This window comes from Aspergillus piperis (genome assembly GCF_003184755.1).
Source record: "Aspergillus piperis CBS 112811 unplaced genomic scaffold BO85scaffold_2, whole genome shotgun sequence".
Lineage (NCBI taxonomy): Eukaryota > Fungi > Ascomycota > Eurotiomycetes > Eurotiales > Aspergillaceae > Aspergillus > Aspergillus piperis.
In genome coordinates, this window is record NW_020291592.1 from 1,144,106 (window position 1) to 1,169,146 (window position 25,041).

The window sequence follows — 25,041 nt, forward strand, 5'->3', positions numbered from 1 at the left end:
TGACTCGAACCCGGCGCGCGCCCCACTGCATGGGAATAAGAGGTATCCCACCCTTCCAGACCGGGACAAGCACAACAATACCTGTAGAGAGAACCCCTCAGAGCATTCTCTACCACATAATGGATGCTAGCTAATGGCATGTATGCAAGCATTATATAGCCATGAAAGAAACTTGCTTTTGCCATGGAAATTCTTCATCCACTGTCCTTCACGACCCGCCGACCCCGACGAACAACAGCTACACTCACTGCTTCTTCGCCCGTCATCCACGAAGGCATCTTCTCTGCATTGATAATGCCGTTCTCGGCTAGTTTGCGGAATCCGCTGATTACGTCTGCACCGGTGAAGGTGAGGGAGAGGGTTGGTGTTGATGCTGTGGATGCTGTGGATGTTGATTTGGGATTTGGGGGATCGAGGAGACGGACATCGAGACGGTCGAGCGGAACAGAGGATAGAGAGGCGGAGGTACCGAAGCGGGATTGTACAGTTGAGGTGCGCTTTTTGGAGACGTGTGGGTCTTCGTGTTCGGTGTTGGATCGTTTGGGTGGTTTAGAGGTGGATGTGTCGGCGTTGTCGGGGTGCTGGTTCTCCTTGTAGTGCGATGGATGGTTCATGTGCTCTTCTGGGGTGACGGTGTTGGATGGTCGAGGGTCCAGGGGACTTCCTTCGAGGGCAGCATCGGCGAAGATGCTGAATGCGCCGGTGGATTGGTTGGCACGGCCGGGGCCGCGGAGGGAGAGGAGCGCTTGGAGACTCTTGGCTGTTAGGGAGGTGGGTTTGAGAGTGTAGCGTTGGTGGGGGAGAGACAGGGCCTTGGGGAGGGCGTCGCGGACGAGACGTTGCAGGCTGCGGGGGTCGGTTGCGATGGCGGTGGGGGTTGCGGATGCGCTGCTGGATTTGGAGGAGCCCGGGGTGGAGGCTATGGAGGTGTATAGATAGGGACAGCTGTCTGGGAATGCGATGTAGATGACGCGCGAGGAGTCGGTGAGGAGTTCGGCGGCCTGGCGCGGATGTTGGTAGGGGGAGTTGGTGACGAAGATGCGGAGGAAGGTGAGTGGGAGTGAGGTCGAGCGGGAGAGGTAGTAGTGCGCTTTTACTAGCGGAGAGATTTGTTGCTGGAGCTTGCTGAGGAAGGTTGAGGCATGGACGCGCGGGAGACATGCGGAGAGGTCGGAGGGGTCTGATTGTTGTTGTTGTTGTTGGCTTTCGATGCGGGAGAGCTCCAGTGCGGTCCATCGGAGGCTGGAGGAGTGGTCGTCGATGTAGCGAAGGTCAACCATGGCAAGTTGTCGCAGGGTGATCCCATGTCTCCAGTCGCCTTCGAGGATGCGATCAATTACTTCGCGTTTGCCGCCTTTTCGCAGCTGCAACTCCTGGTATGCGTTTCGGACATCGTTGACGGTGCGCTCCGCAGGATAGGGACTCAGTCCCTCGTCCTCCTCCTCTTTCTCGTCTTCGTCTTCTTGGAGATATGGTGGGAATGCCTGGAGGTTGCGATCTTCGAGCCATTGGAACGCAAGATCCAGCAGTGCTTGTCGGGTGAGCTTGCCAAAGGCTTTGACTAGGGACGGCGTGGAGGAGGGGATGCGGAGGTTGCTGGGTAGACTGGCGGTTGTAGGCGCGCGGACGGACTTTAGGCGGGCCATTGCGTGTGAGTGTTGATGGAAGACCTACTAGGTAGGTCCGTGGAGCAACAACTCGTCAGATTGGTAGGGCTGAGTGGTTACTTTGCTGAGTATGGAATTGGATAGATTGGATGCGGCGCGCAGCTACAGGATTGCCAGTGGTTCCTGGGGCATCAACAAACAACATCACGTGGAGATAGGATCACCGGGTCTTATCTTAGTGCGGTTGGCAGCGCAGGGGCTCCCGCATTCTAGTCGATCTGTCTCCAGTCATTCACTACTCCTCTTTTCATTGATTTGATGTCTGGATAGCGCTATAGATGCCGGAAATAGCGTGATTACAGGGTATGTTGTCTACACGTCGACTATCGTGTGATACATGAACATACCATATCTGCAAGGATGGAGAGAGGAGAGGTTGTGGATAACCTCATACGATAAGTATGCAGATCCCGATTATTAATGAGGAGGTTGTGAGGTTGTGCTCGCGGATAATTTTACCCTTTTTTGTAGTTTGGCACTTGGCTAACTGGATTCAGCAGGTACACGAGATGTGGTTTATAAGCAGGGAGATTAACTCCTCGCGAACCGCGCAAAACCCGAAGTAGAACAATAATACTAAACAATACTAAGGTCGCCAAGCCATCGGCCTCGAGCCAACCAGGGCATCCATAGCGGACACCCGGTCAGGCAAGTTTGGTAGACCATAAGCCAGTGCGAGGAATTTGTTCAATCTGACTTCACAAGGAGTGGCCAAGGTCGTCCCTAAAGTTCAACCGGTTTGGACCCTAAACCAGCCGGCGAAGGACCGGCGGCAGTGCGATTCTTTGGTTCCGCAGGCCCGACTTCGGCCACCGGAAAGAGGATGACTCGGCTTCGATGTCATCAGCGGAAAATGCATTTACTGTAGTGGTTAGTAGTGATTGTGCGGTGGCAACACGCGGCTCCCGGGTAACCCAGCGCAGGTACTGTGTACCTCAAGGGAGGGAAGGAAAAGTATCCAGATTCCGGGGCCCAGCGGATGGGGAGATTAGATCTAGAAATAATTTGGAAAAGAATACTTGATGGAGTGAATGATTGCAAGATGATGCAAGTAGCGATCGGAGCGAGACAAAAGCGTAAGTGAATGGAGAGGGACGGTTAGTCACCGGGATTATTCAACGGGGCCATTGTGCCGCATTTTCCCCCCGATAACTTAATAATCAGCGGCTTCCCTCCAATTCCCCCGCCCCGCCGCAAATTCCCACTCTTTTTCGTCTCCGGCTGTCCCACACTCCAAACTCGACTTGACCCTCTTTCTCTCCTCGACTCTTCCCACGCCTTTTATCCTCTCCTGTCTCGTCTTCGGATCCCACTGACACCCCATATCGCCTGCATTGCGACCCCATCGATTGGTCCGCTCACGACGAATACACTGTGCGGGTTACCGTGAACGGTTTTGAATACTTGGTGGTGATCGTATGACCAAGTGTCCCCGTGGAGAGGGACTTCGATATAGAAACTACGAAACCTGACTACAATCCTCAATACTCGCATCGCCGGATTTCAGGGAAAGAGGCCCGTAAAGCCTCAAAAACACATCATGTCCGAGTTCAACGGCCGTCGGGCCCCCAACTTCTCTCAATATCTCGATGATCTGAATGCCATTCCTTCGCCGTACGATCAGGCCCTTCAGCAGCAACATCAGGATTCATACAACCTCGAAAATGAACTCTCGCTTTTTACCAATGCCGAATTCTTTGATTTCGACAAGTTTGCCGATCTGAATCTGCCCAACTTTGACCAGCTGGAGGACAACACAGTCAAGAAGGAAACCGCGCAAGACACCAGCTCTGACATGGACTTTTTGAATCTTTTGGGAGGTGAGTTGCCGCAGATTCTCTTTGAAAACACCACGACATAAAACTCTTGGGTCCAAGCTGGGTGGTTACGGGCAACTGTTGGGGTATTGTTGAAGCAGCTGCATACTTCCTGCATGTGCACCGCTTCGCCAGTTGCTTCAACCACCAGCCCTCATCAATGTGCTTTTTCCATACCTTCAGCCCGCCATCCCCCTCTTTCATTTTTGCTTTGTCCAATTTGCTTTGATTGTGCGAATCTCGTACCCTCTCAGGGACTAGTACTAGTGGGAGAAGCTTTACTATATCCCTGAGACACGAGCTGTTCCTTCCGCCGCGCACCTCATCTGCACGCTCTCTCATTGGCTCGTATGCTGCACGGGGTCCTCTTTGTCTGTGCGCGATCGCAAAACGTGCAGCAGCCTTGCCTTGGCCTGGGATAACGCCAATCGCTCTGGTGATGGCGCCATACCACGTGACCCGTACAGCGTGGGAGGTTGCATAGAGGCAACCTTTGTGGCACATCCAAGATGATCTGGGCTCGTGTTGATCCCAGTGATGCTGTGCTTTATACCCCTTCCGCCCAGCTTTGGACCCTTTTCCCTTGGTCGACTTGCTTGCCTCATCAGGGGCTTTCATCCAATCATGAAAGTCATGACTAACGTTCTCTAGAAGGCTTCGGCAACGTCAACGACATTTCCTCTACTATGAACTCCATCAACACCCAACCTTTGCCGGTTCAGAACACACAGTACTCTGCAGTTCCGTCCCTGCCCAACGGTCCCCTCAACATCAACCCTGCTCCTAGCCAAGCGGCTTCTCAGCCCTCCCCGCAGTCCTCGATCACATCCCCGCCGTCTGCGGCTGCCACCCCCGCCCCGGCTACCACCGCCCCGGCAGCAGGACCTAAGCGCAAGAACACTCAGAAGACCCCAGCCATGAGCGTAGAGGAGGCCGCGCGCGTTGCCGCTGAAGAAGACAAGCGTCGCCGGAACACCGCCGCGAGTGCCCGTTTCCGCGTGAAGAAGAAGATGCGTGAGCAAGCTCTCGAGAAGACCGTCAAGGAGACCACCGAGAAGAACACTGCGCTGGAGGCTCGCGTCACGGCCCTGGAGCTGGAAAACCAGTGGCTCAAGAACCTGATCACTGAGAAGAACGGACAAACCTCGGAAGAGGCCAAGAAGTCGGAGAGCGACATCGCCGCCATGTTCAAGAAGTTCCTGGCTTCTCAACAGCAGAAGGAGACCGAACGGAGTAGTTCTGAGTCCAAGATCGGCGTTGGCACTGCCTAAACCCGACATTCTTGTGTTGTCTTCTTTTCTTGCTTGTTCATTTGAGCTTTGTAGATGATGTTTATGCAGAGTCGCTGATTCTCCCATCATTTTTTTTATTTCTTCTTATTTTTTTACCCTTTTTTTTCTCTCTTTCTTATATCTAATGGTGTACATGAGGGGATGGCGTCGCGGTGCTCGGAAATACCTAGGCTCGTCGGTGGCATGAGTGATGTTTATGAAGTACAAAAATCTTCGATCGAAACAGATCAGATCAGGCAAAGCTGTTGTGCATATATCACACACACACGGTACCTGTTTCTCTAAAAAGCACATGACCATGAAAATGAAACATTGACAATCAGTTATAACGTCCCGTCTCTATTTCTGTATAAGTACGCGTATATCCTACCTAATGGTCAGCAATAGTCACTTGTGTGGACCTAGTGATCTGGCGTTAACAACACTGATTAAAGCAAAAAGTTTTAATCTGCTACTACAAGTGAAGTAAAGGTCTACTATCTACTCTAGTCATCATAAGAAAATTGAAAATGTTACTTACACTCGTTTATTCTTCCTCATTAACACTCCCCCAACGCGAATGTCCAACGCACATAATAGGTACTATTGTGTATTTCATAGGATATGCACAGCTGATGTACTTCACCTCCAAAACACGAAAAGAGGAAAATAGCATAGCAAATACAGTCATGTAAAGTAGATAATGCAAGAAACAGAATAGCGGGACAAAGATAATTTGACATCAAGAAAAGATGGAAGAAAAAACAGGATAAAAGCAGAGATAAAGATAACATTGATCAATGTGCCATACATGCTTGCAAGCCCTTGGGGATATCAAATAGAAACCGTACCGTACCGTGCCGTGCCGTGCCGTCCGTCCGTCCGCCCAGATAGATAAGTCCTGTCCCGTGTGCACCGTGCCCAGTCCCGCGTTTATCCATCTTACCGATCTTGGTTCTTGGTATAGGAGGGGGATGTACAGATGTGCAAGAGGAGTGAAATCAGGAAAGGGAATATGTGGAATGAATATCAAACGCCGTTCGCCTCATAGCAAGATAATAGATAGGTTGTGGGGGTATGTGGAGGGAGGGACTCATTCAGTCTCTGGGTGAGTTAGTGATAAAACGAAACCCTCCGTGTATGTGGTTGCATTAGTCATTACTTGGAAAGAAAGAACGCGGAAGCAAAAAGAGCAAGAAAGCAGAACAGGGTTCACTCAATCTGTCATGGAATATCTCATCTTGCGTAACTTCGTTGCAGTTGTAAAGAAGGAAAGAGAATGGAAAATTTTCTTTTCTTCTTGGAAATCTGGGTGGGAGAGTTGATTCGATACCCGATCAAATCAACCACCCTACTCACCAGAAAACTCTCTCTTCATGTCTGTCACACCCTCAACTTTGATTTCGGGCTCCTCCGCTCTCCCTTCGGCGAGCTTCTCTTCATCGCTCTCTTCACCGTTAATCTCTCCCCATCCTGAGCTGCGACGGCTGATTCGCCCCGTCAATGGTTGGTTGCTTGACGGCCCGGACCATGGACTGCCCATACCGGTCCCAGTGATGCTGGCTGCATTGCTGTCGTGGCGACTGTGCGATTGGGCCGCGCTGATGACACTCGCACCGTCTCCTGCAGTGGCGTTCTTGTGAAAGCTGCCGCGCTCACCGCTCCCTGTGAGAGGCGCGGCCCCGGACGCCGAGTAGACGCTGGCACGCTCAACACTGGCAAGACCCACTAAGCTAGGTCTGTTGAGGACACCCGGCGGATTGAATGAAGAGGAGGTCGCTGACTCTCCGACATTTCCACTCAGCACACTCAACGGTAAACTCTCACGGCTGCCGCCGAACACGGAGGACGGCGCCAGGGCGCGAACAGAGGCATTTGTGTCCAAAGAGTTTCTGCGGCGCCTCTTTGATGACGATGCGAGAGTCAGAATGGAGGCGTTGTCGGTCAAGATATTGTTGGCTGTCGCAGTACTATAGGTGACCGAGTGGCCATGAGGGGCAAGGTGGGGCGGCACGGCCGTGGCTGGCGACGGGGGAAACTGATGAGAAAATTGCACCTGCTGCGTCGCTGGATTGTGTAAGGAACCGGTATGGGTCAGACCATGATGCTGGTTTTGCGTATTGTAGAGCTGCCCGGAAGGTGCTGCCGATTGCACAGTGGTCAAAGTTGTGGTCAGAGATCGCACCGATGGCGCGGGGGATGAGAAGGTGCTCCCCTCGCCTCCCCCCTGCGAACTGATGCCACCACCCGCTGTAGCCATCGTCCCTGCCTTGGAATATGCTGCATCGGAGATGGCCGTGTCGCCGTTGGTTGAGATGGTTGGCGCGGTGGACTTCGCACTGGTGGCTGGGACCTGCTGCTCGTACCCGGAGTATGCGAGAGAGGGTTCGCTCTGCGAACAAGACCTCCGATCGGAATCTGCGCTCGCCTCGGAAGTGTTGAAGTCGCTATTGTAGTCGGGAACCATGTGGGCAGTGCCCGACAGCGGGTAGGGGTTGTTCTTCGAACTCCGGCTTTTGTATTTGGGCATCGCATGACGCTTGTTGGACCAGCGGTTGGCACTTGAATCGGTAGAATGCTTGAGACTGGCGAGTCGCTTCATCCAGCTGGAAAAGGGGTGGCGACGTCCATTGCGATCTATGCCTTGTACATGAGCAACAACCCAGACAAGAACTTCTGAGATGAGCTGAATTCACTCACCATGTGCCCTGGCGGGCCCTTCAGCCGTGGCCATTCTGGCCTTCCAACAATCCACTGGTGAAATAGCCAGTGAAAGTGAGTGTTTATGCGATCGCCACACTCACGACACGTTCCCCGTAGCGAGTGATGCAAGTCCACAGGGATACAGCGATAGACGGTTGGCCGATCAGATAACAGCCGCAGGGGAAGATGCGTGAACCAAAGAAACGGATCTAAAGGGTCGGAGGGGTAGCGGAGGGAGAGACAGAGATGGGAGGGTGACGGTGGGGCGAAAGCAGATAACTTCAATCCACGAGAAAACGACAAAAAAATCGTAGGAAGAAACAAAAGAGTCCGGAAGGAAGAAAAAGAAGAGCGAGAAATTGGGAAAATGGCGATGGAGGAAGAGGCCGGCCATCCACCCTTTCATTTCCAAGTCAGGAGTTCCTCAGGAGCTGCACGTGATGCCCATCGGCCCAAATAAACGATCGGCGCCTGGATGTCGCCTTTCTCGCCTCTGCGTTTCACTCCCCAACCAATGCATTTATGGAGTGAGTAAATGAGGTTCCTGCCTCACACTTCTCTCTCTTGACGTGTCATCATGTCCGCCCTCTGAATAGTGATTGTTTGCCAGTGGTTCAGCCTGACGAATCTGTGTCGATCTGTTACGAATCCCGCCTCCAGCACTCCGTCTTTCAAGCTTCCGAGGCTGGAACTACTGCAGTGATGCGATAGCGCGTATCTCGCTAGCCCGCTTATTCGGTCCTTTGACATGGATGTTCCCGGCGAATTATGTTAGTCTATCCGTGCCAGTTCATGACTCGCTGCCGCACGCTTTACTTTTTAGTCTGGTGCATGCCATCCCACGCTATGCGCTCGTGTCCAGTGCTTTTCCCTCGTGAACCACATCTCATATGTAAGCATGCAACGATCTCGATCTGCTCCATGCTTCACTCTGAACAATAGAGGCTGAGGGGGTGAAGCACACGTCCAGGGGATTCGGTTCGTCGTTTGTTTCCACCTCGGAACCGGAGATTGTATACAGGAGGATCCAGCCGCGATAAGCTCAAGCACCCGCAGTTGGGCATGCCAGATACCACACAGGCCAACGTAGCTCCTTCTCGGGAGGCTGAGCGGGTGCGTACATTCTGCCTGCTCATTTGGATATCCTTAAATTGCCACGAGTATGACGGTTATGACAGTGTTCTGTCGAAGGTCTTCGACCTTCTCGTAGGGAGTGTAGGGAGTAGGCCATCAATCCTGCGAATCCATGATTGCTTATCGCCAGCTGTCTTGTCATCACGTGATATGCGACATCATCAGCCGCGGTTTCCCCTGCTGGGCCTCTTCTCAACTGGCTCTCCTCGTCAACTGCCAACATGACAAAAATCTATGCATTTCTCTCATCCCTTTGAGTTAGTGACTGTTTTTCTGGATAGTTGATCTGTGAATGAATTCGACTCTCAATGACCGGTCTCTGCTTTCTAGTAAAGCTACTGGTCAAGTTTCAAGCGCTATCAATTAACTCGGGGCGCCACCACATCATGGCAACATGAGAGAATCTCCGCGAGGCAACACACTGAATCATCAATCCCCTGGCGATGTCGTCATGGGACCCCAAAATTCGACCTCTGCCGCCTGATGTAGTGGCGAAGCTCAAATCCTCAACTGCCATTACACACTTGAACGGGGTTATTGTAGAGCTAGTCAAGAATGCATTGGATGCAAATGCTCGTACAGTCTATGTGACCGTCGACTTCTGTCGCGGAGGCTGTATAGTTGAAGATGACGGAGATGGGATTCCTCCAGCGGAGTTTGAAACAGACGGTGGATTGGGGAAAGCCCACCGTAAGTTTAATCGTCACATATCAATGTCCTTTACTCATAGAGATGCAGATACTTCAAAATACCATTCGAGTCATGCTATAGAAGGACGTAAAGGGCTGTTTCTCGCCTCACTTTCTGCCCTTTCTCTGCTGACTATCACATCACACCATGTGCGCCATTCGAGTACTAATACCGTCACGTTCCATCACTCGACGCCGGTTGCTCGATTGATGCCAGCTCCAGCGTATCAAGCGCTGAGGTTCAGTGCCCATGGCACGTCTGTCACAGTAAATGACCTGTTCGGAAATATGCCTGTGCGCGTAAAGAGTCGAGCATTGGCTCTTCAAAGGCCAGATGAACTGGAACGACAGTGGGAGGAACTAAGGCACTTTCTGGTGTCATACATGGTTGCTAACGACAGGATGGCTAAGCTAGTGGTCCTCGACGCTCACAGAGAAAAGAAGATCACGGTTTATCCACAAAGACCTGCCAGGCAATATGGCGGAGAACCTGACCTACAACGACTTCGTTCTATCCTCGCCCAGTCGGGGCTGGTTGAGGCTCAGAATGCGGGCATCTGGGATACCGTATCGGCCAGCGTCTCTGACTTCACAATCCATGCGGCAGTTTCCTTGACGCCTAGTCCTACGAAGAAGGTCCAATTTGTCTCTTTAGGCTCGAACCCGGTGTTCGCGAGGAACAACGCAAATCTGATCTACGCGGAAGTCAATCGCTCGTTTGCCTTGTCGGACTTTGGATCTACAAGCCGTTCCTCTGCAGTTGAAGCATCTGCCCGGACCCCTGATGGCCAACTCATGCATAGCAAACCCGCGTCTAAAGCAGTCAATAAATGGCCAATGTTCTATATACGTATAGACAGCTGCAATGAGTGGAATATCGGCGATGATACGCAAGAACTTCCAGAATCAGACAAATCTCTCCAGCGTATACTAGATGTGCTGTCGACAATGATCAACGAATTCCTCAGGCAGAGCAGCTTACGTCCACGTACTGGGAAAAGGAAAAGAGGTGCGCCCAATGTACCGCCAGCTACTACGCGCCCTAGCAGCGTAAAGACCGGAAGGTCTCTAGCTTCAGAAGGCGTCGGCTCTGTCACCGAAGAAACCCTCGGTGGTCAACTCAAGCTCCCCTCTTTGCGAAGACCACCCAATGTCAGCCATCATTTCGGCGATTGGACCAGAATCAAAAGTGCAAAGCCGGAAACGTTCAGCAAAATGTTGCCTTTACGCAGTCGCGAATTCGGGTCAGCTCGCTCAGAGAAAAACCCAGCACATCAAGTCCGGGATCAGTTGAACCAGCAATCAGCGCTTCTTTCTGCTGGCGAGGAAGGCACGGCCACCGAGCCCCAATCTCCCATACCAGATGTGTCAGGGATGCACGAAGGACAACTGAATCAGGTTCGCGAAGAGACAGATACCGACAGGATTGTTCCGTGGGTCGATCCTTACACGGGTAGACGCCATTTAATCAACTCACGGACTGGCCAGTCCATGCTCCTCAGGTCTTCAGGAGCCTCAGACGTGATGCTGCGGCCCCAATCCACCGGCTGTATACAAGAACCACATCGTACTTCAGACGAAGTGCAGCGACCAAGATCAGTCCCTCTGCAAAGGACTGACAACAAGTGGGTCGAGAAACTTTTGGACAATTGGATTAATCCTGTTTTTGGCCGCCCAGAGAGGCCTATCAGTGCGGTGGATGTCAGTGCTAGCCACGAGACAGCTCGCCCCGGGCCTAGTTCGCGGGACAATCATGGTGAGCTATGCGGGTTAGAAAGCATGGGAGTGTCGAAGTTCCGCGGCAAACTGCGTAAACAGGATCTCAGAGCTGCAGAAGTCATCGCTCAAGTGGATCAGAAATTCATCCTGATAAAGATGCAAATGCCCTCTAATAGCCCTGGGGGCCCTGCATCGAACCTGATCTTGATCGATCAGCACGCTGCGGATGAGCGATGCCGGGTCGAGGCACTCATGGCAGAGCTGTTCACATCTGGGGCAGATAGCTCAGCCTCCATCCACACCATCACCTTGGAACCCATCATTTTTGAAATACCCACCACCGAAGCATCCTTGTTCAGACGATACAAGGAATTTTTCCAATCTTGGGGTGTAACTTACACCATAGAACAAGGACCCAAAGACAAGAATGTCTTCATTTTCGTACGCACCCTCCCAACCCTTATCGCCGAGCGCTGCCGCACCGAACCCGACCTAGTCACCGACCTCATCCGCGGCGAGATCTGGAGACGCGAAGAAGAAAACGGACGAAGCCGACAGCCTCGCAATCCAAGCGGCTTCGCCCATCCTCGTCCAGATATGGCTCAAACCAACAGCAGCAACAGCAGCAGCTGGGTAGACCGACTCGACGGCTGTCCTCGAGGGATCATCGACCTGCTGAACTCTCGCGCATGCCGCACAGCAATCATGTTCAATGATGTTCTGGACAAGGATGAATGCCAGAGTTTGGTTAGACGACTCGCAGATTGCGTTTTCCCGTTCCAGTGCGCGCATGGTCGGCCCTCGATGATACCTATTTTGGAAATGGGGCCTGCTACTGTATCATTGGATCAGACTCCGGAGGATAATGAATATGAAGGCCCGGGGTTTGTTGGTATGTTTAGGAAATGGCGGGATAGGGAATCTGGTTAGTTACTGTAGTTAGGTCTACCTCTCCACTACTACTATTACTACTACTCCTACAAGGCACTCGTGAAGTTTACAACTATGAGATTTGAACCACTATGTAGGAAAGTAATTGATCAGATCATGATATCGATAGATTAGTCAATAGACTAGTATGTTGCAGAATGGTATATACAAATAGTACACAGGTAGATCCTATCCTAAGTATCCTTCCAAATATCCATCCCATCCATCCAAGTTTCCATGCCATCCAGTAAGTGAGTTCCTAGTCCAAACAAGCCAAGTCCAAGTACAAATCCAAGCAATGCTCCCATTCATCCATCCAAAGAGCAACCAACCAATCAATCAATAAAACAATGATAGTAAAAAAAAAAAAAAATCAAACAAGGGGGTGAATCAAGAAAAAGTGGATAAAAACACAGAGAATGGTATAAAGATAAAAAAGCAGAGACGCACTCATGACCCATCATCAATGCATGCATCTCCATAACAAGTTAAGGCAAGGCAAGGCAAGGCCCAAAATTCGAATCAACGAGTATGTGTGTGTGTGTGTGTGTGTGTGCGAGCCGCGAGGCCCATTCCCGACCTGTAGTATAAGACCCCCATATATGCTTTGCCCCTCCCTTTTTTGGTAGTGTTATTTTTCCCAACCGCCCCTGTGCATGCAATGTACAACATTCCGTGTTGTTTTTTGGAAGCCCCGCCGATCCTTTCCTCTTTTCTTGTTGCCCCGAACAAGAAAATATGGATGAAAAGATTCACGAGTACCGCCCAGAGAGATAATAGAAACTATAAGAGATGTGGATGGAGGAGGGTGAGAGCGAAAAGGTTATACACAGCGGAAATGCGAGAGTAAAACGGGTGTATGAGAAGGAAGAGATGGGAATAAAAATGGGTAACTGGGTAAAAATCCGTGAAAACATGAATAGAAGTGACTGTCGTAAAATCATTAAAGTGGCGGCCGTGACGAATGAGTGGGATCCGACCTGTTCAACCGTTCGTCGCGACCGACTTGGACTTGGAGGGATGTGTCCAGGAAAGAAAGTCGAACTTGTCTTTAGCGTTCTCGAGAATCGAAGAGGAGCTGGATTCAGGCTGCATGCGCGCTTGGGGCACTTCCCGGGGCTCCAGGACCAGCGACCGGCGATAGAATGTCTGCAGACTCTTTTCGCCGCTCGATCGCACACGGACGAGCTCGTTCTGCATCCACGCCTGTAGCTCCGGCACTTCCGTCAGTCGGTACGGAATCTGGAATCGCTGTAGCTCGCTGATGATCTTGGCCGTCTTCATGTGCTTGTCGAAGTTGATGACTGCCATGTCACCCTCATCTGTGGGCAAGGTACGCAGTGCCTGGTTACCGTGGTCCACGAAGGTGAGATCCGTAAGGTAGGTGCCGACGAAAGGCAGGCAAGGAGGAACGCGGTTTTGCAGTCGCTGCCGGAGAACGTAGTAGTTCCGTGAGACATCGACAATGCCTCGCAGGTATTCAAGGGTGGTTTTGGTCTTCTGGGACACCACTTCCCAGGTCCGCTTCAAGCGGGAGATCATGGATGAATTCAAGGAGCAGATGATGGCCATCAATGAGTCGTAGTTGCTGAGCTCCAGGCACTTGTTCGCAATCTTGACCCAGTGCTTGATGATCGCTGCACGCTTCTTGGGCTCCTCCAGCTGGAGAATTGAATCTGCTACAAGATGTGTCAGATCCGTGGACAGGGTGGCCATAGCCCTGACGTTGACAGCCAAGGAACCGGACTTCTTCATCCACTCCGTGGCCAGCAGCTCTTCGGGAAGAATAGCGCAGAAGATGCGCGACTCCTTGATTGTGAACTGGCGAGCGAGTTCCATGGGGTCGAAATCCAGGATGGTGATTGTGCCTTCGCCGTTCTTCCACTGCTTGAGAAGGTTGACTTCCTTCTTTCCCAGGATGGGGGGTGGCAGAGGTGTGTCTGGGTGCACATATTGTGCAGTTGCAGTGTTGGTCTTTCCCATGGAAGACACCAGACGCGGTACGACCGGTCCGTGAACCATCGAGACCTTTTCGGCAAGCTCGACAAGCCGCTTTCCAGCAGACGGAAGATTGTGCATGAGGGTCGTGCTGGCGAAGTTCACAATGTATTCGAGGGCACAGTTATCGCAGTCGTGACGCCAGTGGGATTCAAGCCAGCCTTTGAAGACGTTGTAAACACGCAGACGAACAGGCCCGGCAGTGTGAGGAGTGTCCCCGATGTAGTTGAATCGATCAACCAAAGTCTCCGCAAACTCAATTGGGGTAGCAAAAAGACGGAAAGTGAGATAGAAGGTCGAAACAAACATCGCGTCTGGCGTAGACTGGTGTGCAGTCAGCTTCTCGACGAGCGCGCGTAAACTTCCGCCCATGATCTGGCCATCCTTGAAGATCAGCTCGTGCGCGTAAGTCTTCTCCAGAATGTTGGCTTCTCCTTCTTCCGTTTCCTCGGCTAGGGTAGAATGACTGATGCTGCCCTTAAGAGAGGGAACCTGGTAATGGTTGCCAATGTCGGGCGAGGTCGCGCGAGTGGAAGTCTGGGAGACACCGCTCATCTCCGAGTCACGGAGACGGCTGTTGAATGTAAAGCTACTTCCATTGCTAGTGATGCCTCGGCCAAAGGACTCACTAACATCGGACTTAGCTTGACTGTCCCTATGAGGGGGGATCTCAATGGGTTGGGTATCGTGAGACGAAAAGGATAGCTTATCCAGGCTGGTGGAGAGGTGGCTGGTGGATGGAAAGGAGGACATGTCGGTGCCGGGAGTGCTAGCCCCATTACGCGACTGGAAGGACGAGGGAGTAGTGTCATCCGTCAGACCTGGGGTTGGAGGAGAGTATCGGTTGTTGATGGAGTTGGGAATTTGTAGAGGAGGCGGGGGCAAGCGCAAAGAAGCTTCTTGAGATCGGTTCTGGTGACCAGCAAAGGTGCTTGTCTTCGGGGGTTGCGGGGTTTTGTTGGCGTCGGTCATTGCGCCGGTCGCAGCAGGCAAATCCTGGGGCATTGCCTCCAGCTCGAAATCACCGCATTGCTCCAGCATCAGTCGAGCTTTGGCCAGGCAGCTCCCCGCTGCTCGCACGCAATCAGTGGCGGCATCCACCAAGCGCTTTCCTTCATCAGGCAAAAACACAAGCTCATCATCTGGAGAATGGGCCGGTCGGAAGGCGTCCCGGGCCGCATAGACCAATTCGGAGAGACGCTCATACATAGTGTCTCTAGCTTGCTCCAGGAGCCCACTGCCCTGCGGGTCATGCTCGCAAGTGGCCTCGACGACGGTGAGCAGCGCGCGGCACGAGCGCACCGCCTGCTCCGTGGTCACGACCAATTCCGTCGAGGAGCGGGATTGCAGATGAAGCCCAATAAAGGAGCCCAGCACACCGAGAAATGCATCGTAGGCATCGTTCAGTCGTTCGGACGCGAGGTTGGGGTTGCGGGCAATCGCGGCCGGTCCCGAAGTCGAGACCCGGTGGGAGACGGAAATCCGCTTGGTGGTCACAGACACCGGACGGGTCTGTTGAGAATCGTCCAGGCGAGTGGATGCTCGGCTCATATCCAATCGGCTACGGTTCATGAGTCTAGACTCGTTGCGCTCGGTGTCGGCCTCGGAGCCAGCAGCTTCCGAAATGGGGCGAGTCTCAGAAACCGTAGTGAGTGGGCCTTGCTGGTAGCCTGATTGCTGCTCTAGCTCGGCGATCGTTCTGCTCAGGCCAACTTCCTCGGTCCACACGTCGAGGAAACGAACACCTCGCGTTACAATGCGGAAGGCCTTGAGGAGCATTTCGTCGACCATGTAGTCCATTTCATCCTGCGTCGCATTGCCGCTGGCAACCTCCTGAAACCTCTTGGTGGTCCGGACCAGAGATGAGAGCTCAGCCAGCAACGCCTTGCGATTCCTGCGCAGACCGTCGTGACTGGTGACCAGGATACAATCCCGTGTGAGACATTCAGATTTTTGCTGTGACCCTGTCAGTTATCCTCCGATAAGCACCAGCTAGGAGTCGAACACCTACCAATAAATAGCGCACGCCAGCAATCAAGCCTCGTACAAGATCCTGGTTGCCAGCGTCGTTCAGAGGGAATCCACAGCCTCCTCTGATAATATCCCAAAAGTCGGTCAACGCCTTCAGGAGCGGCCGCATAGGCTGTTGGTCATACGCTTCGCAGTAGTTGGTGGGTAGCCAGCCCCGAGCTCCAGTATCTAATAGTGTACCGTCGGCCCAACCATTGGTGTGAACAGAATGCACTAGAACGATGTCGCCTTGGTCCAAGGGGAGGGTGACAGTCGACGGCGATACATTTCCGGAGGGGTGATAAGGGTAGAATGCACGGAGGTAGTTGTGGAAGACGGCCCTCGGCGTCTCTGATTGCTCCATACTGTCGTCTTTGTTTTCGTAAGGTGTTAACGGAGGGCTCATTTCAAGATTGTGCTGGTAATGATAGTGATGTTGTTGGTCGTCGTAGTTGTAGTTAAGGTTTCCCTTTTCGATCTTCAGTGGCGCAATGTGTCGCTTCATTGATTCCATGTCTCTACTCCTGAGACGGGATCGATGTGGATGTGATAGCCTTCCGCTTGGTAGGTCCAGTCGGACGTCGTGGTCACTGACCAAGGCTTATGCGAGAGAAGACGCAATGATCATTCTCGCACTGTCCTATGAATGGTGGTAAAGGTGAAGAGAAGCAAGTGAGTTGCACAACCGGGGTGTGTCAGTGATGTAGTGTAGACAAAGAAGATGAACGAGCTAGTCGAGATGTGATGATGCGTGTGGCTGTAATGCAATCAATGTCTGTGATAGAAGGTCAATCATGCGGCGCTGCTGAAGGCTGGTGCGAGCCTTGAACATTGACGGTGTGCTTTCTACCCTCAGGCCGGCAAGGGCGTCTGAAGGATGTTTGGGAGGGGATGGTTCTGCATGTCTCCCGGGGAATGTCCGATTCTAGGGAGGGGAATGGAAGGAATGCTGGGGAAGGGCAACCGGTTGCTAACGTACCTTGAACGCGAACCTAGAAAAACGCGGAAGAAAACGAAGGAGGTGCGTGGGCTGAAATTGCAGCGATGCGATCGATATATAGTAGTTGCTCGTCGAGAGTGATTCGGCAGCGTCTCTACTGCAGACACGTTCTTCAATGCGCGGGATCAAAACGAGGAGTGAAGTCGAGCACGAGGAAACCGGGGAATTGAAGAAGGTTTGAGGCAACAAAAAGCCGAGTAGACAAGCCGCAAAACAAAAACAGAGTGTGGCGAACAATAACAAGCAGTCACTTCGACGCCCGGGATGAGGAAAACCTGCCTCGTTGGAAAGGGAGGGCGAGTGAAAAGCGGACTGGATAGTGCTGTAAAGCAAGCAAGGACCACGAGTCGACTTCGGACTAGATCTTCGAAAATCCACGTAGGAAAATTAACCCGGACAACGAGTGTGACCTTTTCCTTCCCAGGAGTTCGATCGACGGGGGAGTGCAGCGACTATGACGACAGGCGGAAACGAGGTGAGCTCCTGCTGTAGCTGTGCGTCGGGAGGGATAATCTTGTTCGCAGACAGACACGCAAGGGCCGCGACAGTTTCCAAGACACGGCGGATTAAGCAGAGACCGGGGAAGGGCGGGAATGAGCGCAATGCAGGCCGTGTCGGTTTATGAGAAGTGATGTTGTGTAATGCTATGCTAAGCTATTCAAGTCAATTGCCACCAGCAGCAATGAGTGAACGATTGGATAGCTCCACCAGGGTTTAGATGGAGAAAGGGGAAGATAATCGGTAGTGATGATGTATATAGTATAGTGAGTGTGTGAGGTGAGAGTGGAGGAGGAGGAGGGGGTGGGTGAAGGTCAGTGAAGAGGGAAAAGAGCGGGAAAGAGAAGAGAGAGAGTGAGTGGATGTCAGTCCGTGTATGTATGTAGTCGGATGTCCGTGTGTAGGTAGCGATGTGACGAGATCGAGTCAAACGAACGATATTGAGGGGAACGGTCCAAGGACAAGGAACCAGGGAAGTACCTGGTACTAGCCCACTACTAACAACCTGACGGAGAACGGGGACGAGCAGGAGCAGTTCTCCAGACTAGTTGGTGCGGTGACTGGCCTAGAAGAGTGGATAGCAAGCACTGGTGGTTATCCACAGAACCGGTGGATATGACTCGATTCGGATGTGGAGCAGACGATCGGTACCCCTTGTGCACCTTGAGGTCTGTTTGGACAGACAACAATGAGGGAATGGCAAAAAAAAATAATTAAATAGAGAAAACCAAACTGAACCACGGCTGAATGAATGGATTGATGGGACAGATTGATTGATTAATGTCGTGCGCGCACATGTATGAGTTGAGGAGAAGGAGAAGAGAACGCGCAATGATAAGGGTCGTGTCCAGTCTGTCAAAATAATATACTGAGCTAGCGGTGCTTGCCTTCGGTATACAATCATCCCATCAAAAATCTCATAAAAAGCAATTAATAAAAAAAATACCCATTTACAGTGCACTCACTCCCCTGTTCGATCCTTTTTTTTTTTTTTTTTCTATTTCTTATTTTTATTTTTATTTTTCCTTATCCCAGTCGGAATCGAGTCTGGTCTGGTCTGATCTTTATTTTTTCTTTTTCTTTATTTTCGTTCTTTCTATTCTTTCTAATTTTCATTTTCTATTCTATTTTTCCCCTACGACCTATTCATGTGCAGTAGTAGTATTTTCTTATTTTCGTCTTTTCATTTTCTCGGTCTTCTATTTTTTATGTTTTCCCAGTTATTTTGATTTTCCCCTTTTTCTCCCCCAAACTGCCTTTTTCCGAGGAAACCCAAAACCAACCAGTGGCCGCCCAAACGCACGCAGCTAACCTTTTAGTCCTGCCTAAACGGTTATGATCTGCCATCACACAACCGGTGCCAGTTCCAGGGTGCTACTACTACGGCACGACCTATCTATCTGTCCAATCCATCATGCAATGTAATTTTTATTTTTATCTAATTTGCCTCCTTTCTCCCCGTCCGATAAATAATAATAAAATAAATGATAACAATAAAAAAAATTAATCCCACCCCATGATATGATCGCGATCGCGATACTCCTCCATCCCAATCTCCAGTGGTTTGTTTCTCCGGAATTGAACTAAACCTGAAATAAATAAATAGTATACCACTATACTTCTTAGTTAGAACACGTACGTACTTTCCAGAACCTAAGTAGTGTAGTAAGTAGGTAAGTTTACTTGTGTACTTAACACAAGCCCATCATCCACCTAAAGCCTACTAGCCACCTACACTACCAATAACTGGCGGACTACTAGTGCGGAAGCCCGTCCTGTCAAGTCAAGTCAATCAGTCAATCAAACCAAACTCAGGCAGGTAGGTGTAAGTAGGTCTCCGTCAGCATATTAAAAACGGCCACAGCGGACCTTCCCTTTTCCTTTTTTTTTCTTTTCTTCCCTCCCCCCTACCAGTACTATGGCTTGGCTCTCGGCAATGTAGTACGTACGTACTTTTGAGGGGTAAAAGGATGAATCAAAAAGGAAGGGGAAGACAAATAAGAAAAAAGAGTCTGCTTACACCATCCGTACTACTTGTGTTTAGTGCGTGCAAGAGCACTTTGACAGGCGGGCAGGCAACAAACCCCCTCCTTTTTTCCTTCCTTCCTTCCATCCTTCCTCCTTCTCCAAATTAATAACGCGCGAGCTATAGTATTCTTCTAATTTTGATTCGACTCGAATACTAAAATCAAAAAATAAAAATAAATCCTTCTATCCACTGATCTTTCGTTGAATAGATTAAATTTAATATATACGGATTGTCTTTTAATTTATGCAAGCACATCATCCTTTTTGTCTCTCTCTACGAATCTTCTTTTTCTCTTTGGAGTTGCCGCTAAACCTCGTTAGGGCAGGCCCACCGAGATGGAGGATTGGTAAGTGGGGATAAAGATGGACTTTGTGTATGGACAAACAGGGGTTTGAGTTTGAAGGGCCCAGTATTGCTGGCAGTAGTTTGGCCTGTCTAACTAACTCCGTAGTCTAGCTACTACTTACTTAGTAGTAGTACTGCTGGAAGAAGAAAGATGATGATGAAAATGATGCTGAGATATATAGTTAGTAAGTGATAAGTAATAAGAATTGACTCTCTTTATTTTCTTTTACTTTCTGTCTGAGCAATTTATGTATGTATGTCTATATGTATGTATGTATTCCTTTCGGGTCGCTACTTACCTTAGTAACCGAACAAACATACTTTAAGTGGTGGCAAAAAAAAGCCACGGCATCCCCTCACGTTTGTATACGCAGCTCTTAATCAAAGTCACGTCTCCCCCTCTCTCTCTCTCCGAATTGAAGGAAAACAAGCACCTCGTCACGGTGGTTACTGAATCCCTCATAATCTTGAATCCGGGGTTACCATCAATTGAAGCAGAGATGGAAGAACGGAAACGATTAGTAAGAGAAATAGTACGAAAGTATGGGGGAAAAAGCACACTGAGTTGAGTGGAAAGTCAAAAGTCGGAAAAGTCGAAATTTTGGGACGTCGCAGACTGGATGGGGGAGGAAAGGAGGAGACTCGACAAGAGATCGACAAGGCAGTAACCATCCCACTGGGACCTCTCGAGAACTTTCTCGAGGCCATCATGCACTGCTGGCTTTACTTTTTCCTATTCCCACAGCCCATCCTGTAATTGATTGGTCGGGTACTTTTTGGATGTTTCAATTGCCTCGACAGCTTCCGCAGCGGCCCGTTCTGGCTGCTTGCTGTACAGTATCCTCTTTGGGATTACCCTGCGTGTTCGGCCTAGGCATCGAGATAGTTATTCGGTGTTCAGCTTTTCGCCTCTTGCTGCTAGTCAGCCGGTCCACAGAGGCGAACTTCAAGCAAGCAATCAAGCGAGCAAGATCCCAGAAAGAATAGGGCAAAAAAGGAAACCTAGCCAGTGGCGATCTAAAAATTCAGGATTATCCGAATTGAGCCCTTCTTACTTGGGTTACTTGTTACCTGGTGGAAAAAAACTAGTGCAGAGCACCATTGGCCGAGAAAGTAACGGCCTCGAAATAGAAACCGATGGACGACAATCCGCGTCAATCAGGGCCCGGCAAAAGAAGGGAGAGAGGAGCAGCCAAGATGAGGGGCCAATAGGATGAGAAAGTGACCTATCGACTGTCACGGGGAAACGGGCAAGCCAGAGCAATGAAAAAAGGATGAAGACTAGTAAGGATGCATCATTCCCTCAATCCCGACCCACAGGCTAATCCACTGCCGAGCCAACGAGCTCTCCCAAGCTGCTGGCCCGGCTTTCTTGTCGTTTCTGACGGCCGGCGAGAAGCTCCAGGCTCAATTCTTAGCTGTGCGGATACCAGTACTATGCAAGTAGGGTTTCGGGATGATCACACAAGAGAGACATGGCCAAGTCGAGCATTTTCGAGCATTTCCTAGGTCATGAACTTACTAACTCGGTCGGTTACGCGGTTCCATGGAACCAAATCGATATCGGATAACAACCAGCCAATTGCCGATAGTAACATCGAGATCACAACAATTGGAGCAACAAGTAGAGCTCCTCAATTCTAGTCGCACAATCTTTGCGAAGGGATTCACATGTCTCACCTGATGACCTACCATGTGTACTCTATTCTGTACCTGCAGTCCAACCCTGTCTGCAGTGCAGCAAGTGAAGTGTGCAACTGTGACGGCGATCCAGATACGTAGTAGTTCTGTAGGGCGGTGACTGATCTCCTCTCCCGATTGTTAATGAAACAAATGTACACACCTACGTCAGTGGGTAGACAATCAAGTCACATTGAAGCTAGCATCTCCAGATTGCCTGTGCACAGATTTGAGGGAAGTTATTTGTGGCACCGGATTATCTACGACGCAAGGGCAATCGCGCACAGCCTTAGTTACTGCGTACCACTTACCCCCGCCTGTGCCCGTATCCACCACCGATCGATATATAAAACCACGCTTACAAATGCATCATTACATAGGCTCATGAAACTCATAACTAATAATAATGATCTCCATTGCTTTCAAGACACGAGAGAACTAGATGATGCATCATGCATTGTCTACATTCGGCTTATAATTCCGTGGGAGTAGACAGATGGCTTACTTAGCCACCTGATTATTGATTCTCCATACTTAGGAACCGGACCATTGCCACTCCGATGTCCACACATACACACATGGTATGGAATCTCCGAGGTATAGCTACTACTATGAATCATGATGAACCGAGGACTCAACTACCTCTCTCTCTCTCTCATCTACAAAATAAGTCACTACTACTAGTCACCTCCCCCCAAATCATACCCGTAGATCTTCCCTTGGCATTGTCACTACACATTCTTTGTCGTGTTGAATATTTCCTTTTTGGTGGCGTACGTCTCTTGAACTCTATACCCTCTTCACTTTCACTTTCACTTTCACCCTGTCCTTCTCCTTCTCCTTCTCCCCCGCGCGCTCAGATACGACACTAGCCAGTTAGTACCATTACCCAAGCGAACCGTGACATCCCGCCTAAGAAAACGGGCTGATAACTATCCATCCGACTATCTATCAGGCAAAGAAGCAATCTCAGATAAGCAAGCATGCAGATAGACAGATATCTGTACGATGTATCGCGAATCCCCCACACAGCCATCATTCATTAGTGCATACATACGTACGTACCCAAATATGAGCCGATGAGATGAGGGGGGCGCAGCGCGATAATTCCTTCTGCCGCAGGAGTCCGTCAGCTTGGTTCTCGGGTCTGATCGCCACGATTTGATCGGGGTGCGCATACATGAGGGGGGATTGGACTTACTAGTTTGGATCTCGCATGCATGGTTAGTTGGGTGAAGATTGGGAGGAGGTGATAGGTATGAAGTCAGTAGTACTGTAGTAGTATAGTAGTATGTCTAAAGTAGGTCTAGGTCTAGGTCTAGTTTGTATGTAGGCTAGGTGGCGGTGGTTAGTGTTACAGTGCGTAATGCCAGATCGAGTAACTCTTCCTGTCGGAATGAAGTCCGCGTCTTCCGTTTAGTTTTGTTATTTAATGAGTGACGCTTATACGGCGTATAGTAGTTCCCGTGTCGATTAGGTTCGAAGTCAGACGAGGAACAAAGGAATCCTGAGACGGGATGAATGAAGTACGACGCCGGTTTTGGTGCTACTGCTACTGCTACTATACTATGACTTAGTTGTTATTACTACCTTGGCCCCCATTTCTACGAAGGGAATAACGGGTCGTAAACGGATGATTTCCGACTACTTCCCGTGGTACAAAGGAATGATCATCACACTATATATACTATGTGGGCATTAAGGCATGAAGCCGGCGTTGTCCCACAGGCACACCACTCAAACACAGCAGCCGTAGATAGTCAGTTGGTCAGTTAGTTACTTAGTTAGCTCAAAGGACGTGCTGACTGCTGACACCCGACCGTTGATGCCGGCAAGCTTGAGTCCAGACCAAAGGAGCGCTAAATCCGAGTGGGAATTTCCCGTATGGGTTTAGGTTGACGGGTTAGTTGAGGGCAAAGCGGTCATCCTTTCTCCAGGATCCCCTTTCGAACAAAGGGAGTCTCATTCAGGCTCAGCTGCTGGAGGACAAGGCTTGTTCATCCGCCAGGTCTAGAAACAACACGTGCCCGTCGCTGTATGCGGGACTAATTTGGTGAGGGGTTGGCTTGTAAACTAAACGAGGGTCAATGCTACTTCTTCCCTGTCACCTTGCCTTAGCGAGTATATATCTCCTTGGGTTTCGAGGAAGTCGGTTTGCAGATCCCACGGTGATCAGATACCACAGGGCTCAGCTACGAACAATGCGGCTAGGACCGAGGAAAGACCAACATCAATGCATCAGCCGTTCTGGAGCCAGAACATCAAAGCATTCCCTGAAAGAGGGGGTGATTGTGTTGCTAGACAGGCCAAGTATAGTATGCGCCTAGACTAGCAGCAGCACAAGAACGACAACGGGATCTGCTCTGGCTCACACATACTAGAACCGAACAGGACTGACTCCGAAATTACTTTGACCTCATTAAATCACTCTGGTGGATGGCAGGCCCAGGAATCCCCACCGCTAGGCACTAAAATTGTTAGATTCCGTCTCTCATCCATCGCCCGTTTTTAAGGACGGGATGCTCGGTGTGAATCACTTCCACTGCGACAGCTCTTCCCCCCACATAGGAAACCGCAGCAACGCGGGACGGCTCGAGTCACAACTGAACCTGAGCCCGCCCAAGGCTAGCCGTGTTCTGTTCTAGTCTTTCCCCTGTGCCGGCGGAACGAAATGGATAGGAGGAGGCGTTCCCTGGATGAACGCGGATTAACCGACCGCGTCGCGTCGGGAGGGAGAGACGATCCGTCTGTCGCGGGCGTGGATGAATGTAGGGTACGTATTCAGTAGGATCGTGTGTAGGGATCGTGTAAGTGACCCGATACTTCGCTAGTAGCCTTATCACTTCAGGGGTTTAAGGAAGGGGAATTCCACGGGGTCTGTCTCCTTTGGGAGGAGGCAGTTGTGTCTTTCCTTTCTTTTTTTCGTGCCTGCGCGGCTGCCTGAGATCTCAGGAATCCTCACGTGTCGGATGATCAGGTGGTTTGGAAGATATACTTTCTTCATCACTTCCTTGGATTTCATTTCCGACCATCACATCACACTGATCGTCCTCCTTGCTCGATCTTGCTATTCGCTTCCTGTATCTACTCGTCTTGTCGTCTATCCACGAGCAATGTGCCACGGCCGACTCTTCCTCCTGCCTGACTGCATATCCGCCAATAATCCCTTTACCCTCCCGCCCCATCGGCCCACAGTCGAGCACATCTGGATCTTCGGTCGCTAATGGAGACGTGAAACAGAGCGAGATGCTATTCCCATGGTACGCTGTACTCGCTACTCAGTTTGCGGAGTATCGGCCATCTATCTGAGAACCCGTGGAACCGTCCTGCCGACAGAGCATTAACTGGATCAATCTGATCGAGTCGCAAATGTGGAGCCCTCTTTCCGATAGTCGAGATCGAGTGCGCGCATCTGGTCTACTCCGTATGTAACTGCTCGTGGCTTGGAGCACACACCAGCCGTCACTTTGACAGGATCTGGCTCCTCGTGCGTCTAGATCGACCGCCATTGTATCCTGGCTCAATGTGCATGACAGCGCACGCTCGACGGG

General features: G+C 50.7%; 7 protein-coding genes across 7 annotated transcripts; 3 read left to right on the forward strand and 4 right to left on the reverse strand.

Annotated features, from left to right (window-relative positions):
• Positions 1–194: 194 nt before the first annotated feature.
• On the reverse strand, positions 195–1,646 carry BO85DRAFT_362075 (CENP-N/CHL4 family protein; the record flags this gene model as incomplete). Its single annotated transcript, XM_025655608.1, has 1 exon — positions 195–1,646. The coding sequence occupies one exon, from the start codon at positions 1,644–1,646 to the stop codon at positions 195–197; it is 1,452 nt and encodes a 483-aa protein (XP_025519778.1).
• Positions 1,647–2,859: 1,213 nt separating this feature from the next.
• On the forward strand, positions 2,860–4,882 carry BO85DRAFT_445261 (putative bZIP transcription factor (MetR)). The gene is made up of 2 exons (XM_025659218.1): positions 2,860–3,487; positions 4,136–4,882. The coding sequence occupies exons 1-2, from the start codon at positions 3,208–3,210 to the stop codon at positions 4,753–4,755; spliced, it is 900 nt and encodes a 299-aa protein (XP_025519779.1). The 5' UTR covers positions 2,860–3,207; the 3' UTR covers positions 4,756–4,882.
• A 1,224-nt stretch (positions 4,883–6,106) lies between these two features.
• On the reverse strand, positions 6,107–7,489 carry BO85DRAFT_434505 (uncharacterized protein; the record flags this gene model as incomplete). The annotated part of the gene is made up of 2 exons (XM_025658474.1): positions 6,107–7,392; positions 7,456–7,489. The coding sequence occupies 2 exons, from the start codon at positions 7,487–7,489 to the stop codon at positions 6,107–6,109; spliced, it is 1,320 nt and encodes a 439-aa protein (XP_025519780.1).
• Positions 7,490–7,939: 450 nt separating this feature from the next.
• On the forward strand, positions 7,940–8,926 carry BO85DRAFT_119260 (uncharacterized protein). The gene is made up of 2 exons (XM_025653899.1): positions 7,940–8,350; positions 8,429–8,926. Exons 1-2 carry the CDS (start codon positions 8,227–8,229, stop codon positions 8,815–8,817), a joined length of 513 nt encoding a protein of 170 aa, XP_025519781.1. The 5' UTR covers positions 7,940–8,226; the 3' UTR covers positions 8,818–8,926.
• Positions 8,927–9,035: 109 nt separating this feature from the next.
• On the forward strand, positions 9,036–11,930 carry BO85DRAFT_362440 (putative DNA mismatch repair protein (Mlh3); the record flags this gene model as incomplete). Its single annotated transcript, XM_025655631.1, has 2 exons — positions 9,036–9,282; positions 9,331–11,930. 2 exons carry the CDS (start codon positions 9,036–9,038, stop codon positions 11,928–11,930), a joined length of 2,847 nt encoding a protein of 948 aa, XP_025519782.1.
• Positions 11,931–12,736: 806 nt separating this feature from the next.
• BO85DRAFT_119206 (guanine nucleotide exchange factor) lies at positions 12,737–16,929 on the reverse strand. The gene is made up of 3 exons (XM_025653898.1): positions 16,918–16,929; positions 15,940–16,713; positions 12,737–15,884 (listed from the first exon to the last, which is right to left on the reverse strand). The coding sequence occupies exons 2-3, from the start codon at positions 16,450–16,452 to the stop codon at positions 12,915–12,917; spliced, it is 3,483 nt and encodes a 1,160-aa protein (XP_025519783.1). The 5' UTR covers positions 16,453–16,713; positions 16,918–16,929; the 3' UTR covers positions 12,737–12,914.
• Positions 16,930–18,939: 2,010 nt separating this feature from the next.
• Positions 18,940–20,485, reverse strand: BO85DRAFT_474430 (uncharacterized protein; the record flags this gene model as incomplete). Its single annotated transcript, XM_025662660.1, has 8 exons — positions 20,110–20,485; positions 20,041–20,047; positions 19,933–19,979; positions 19,521–19,618; positions 19,457–19,466; positions 19,172–19,211; positions 19,080–19,089; positions 18,940–19,025 (listed from the first exon to the last, which is right to left on the reverse strand). The coding sequence occupies exons 1-8, from the start codon at positions 20,127–20,129 to the stop codon at positions 18,940–18,942; spliced, it is 318 nt and encodes a 105-aa protein (XP_025519784.1). The 5' UTR covers positions 20,130–20,485.
• Positions 20,486–25,041: the final 4,556 nt, after the last annotated feature.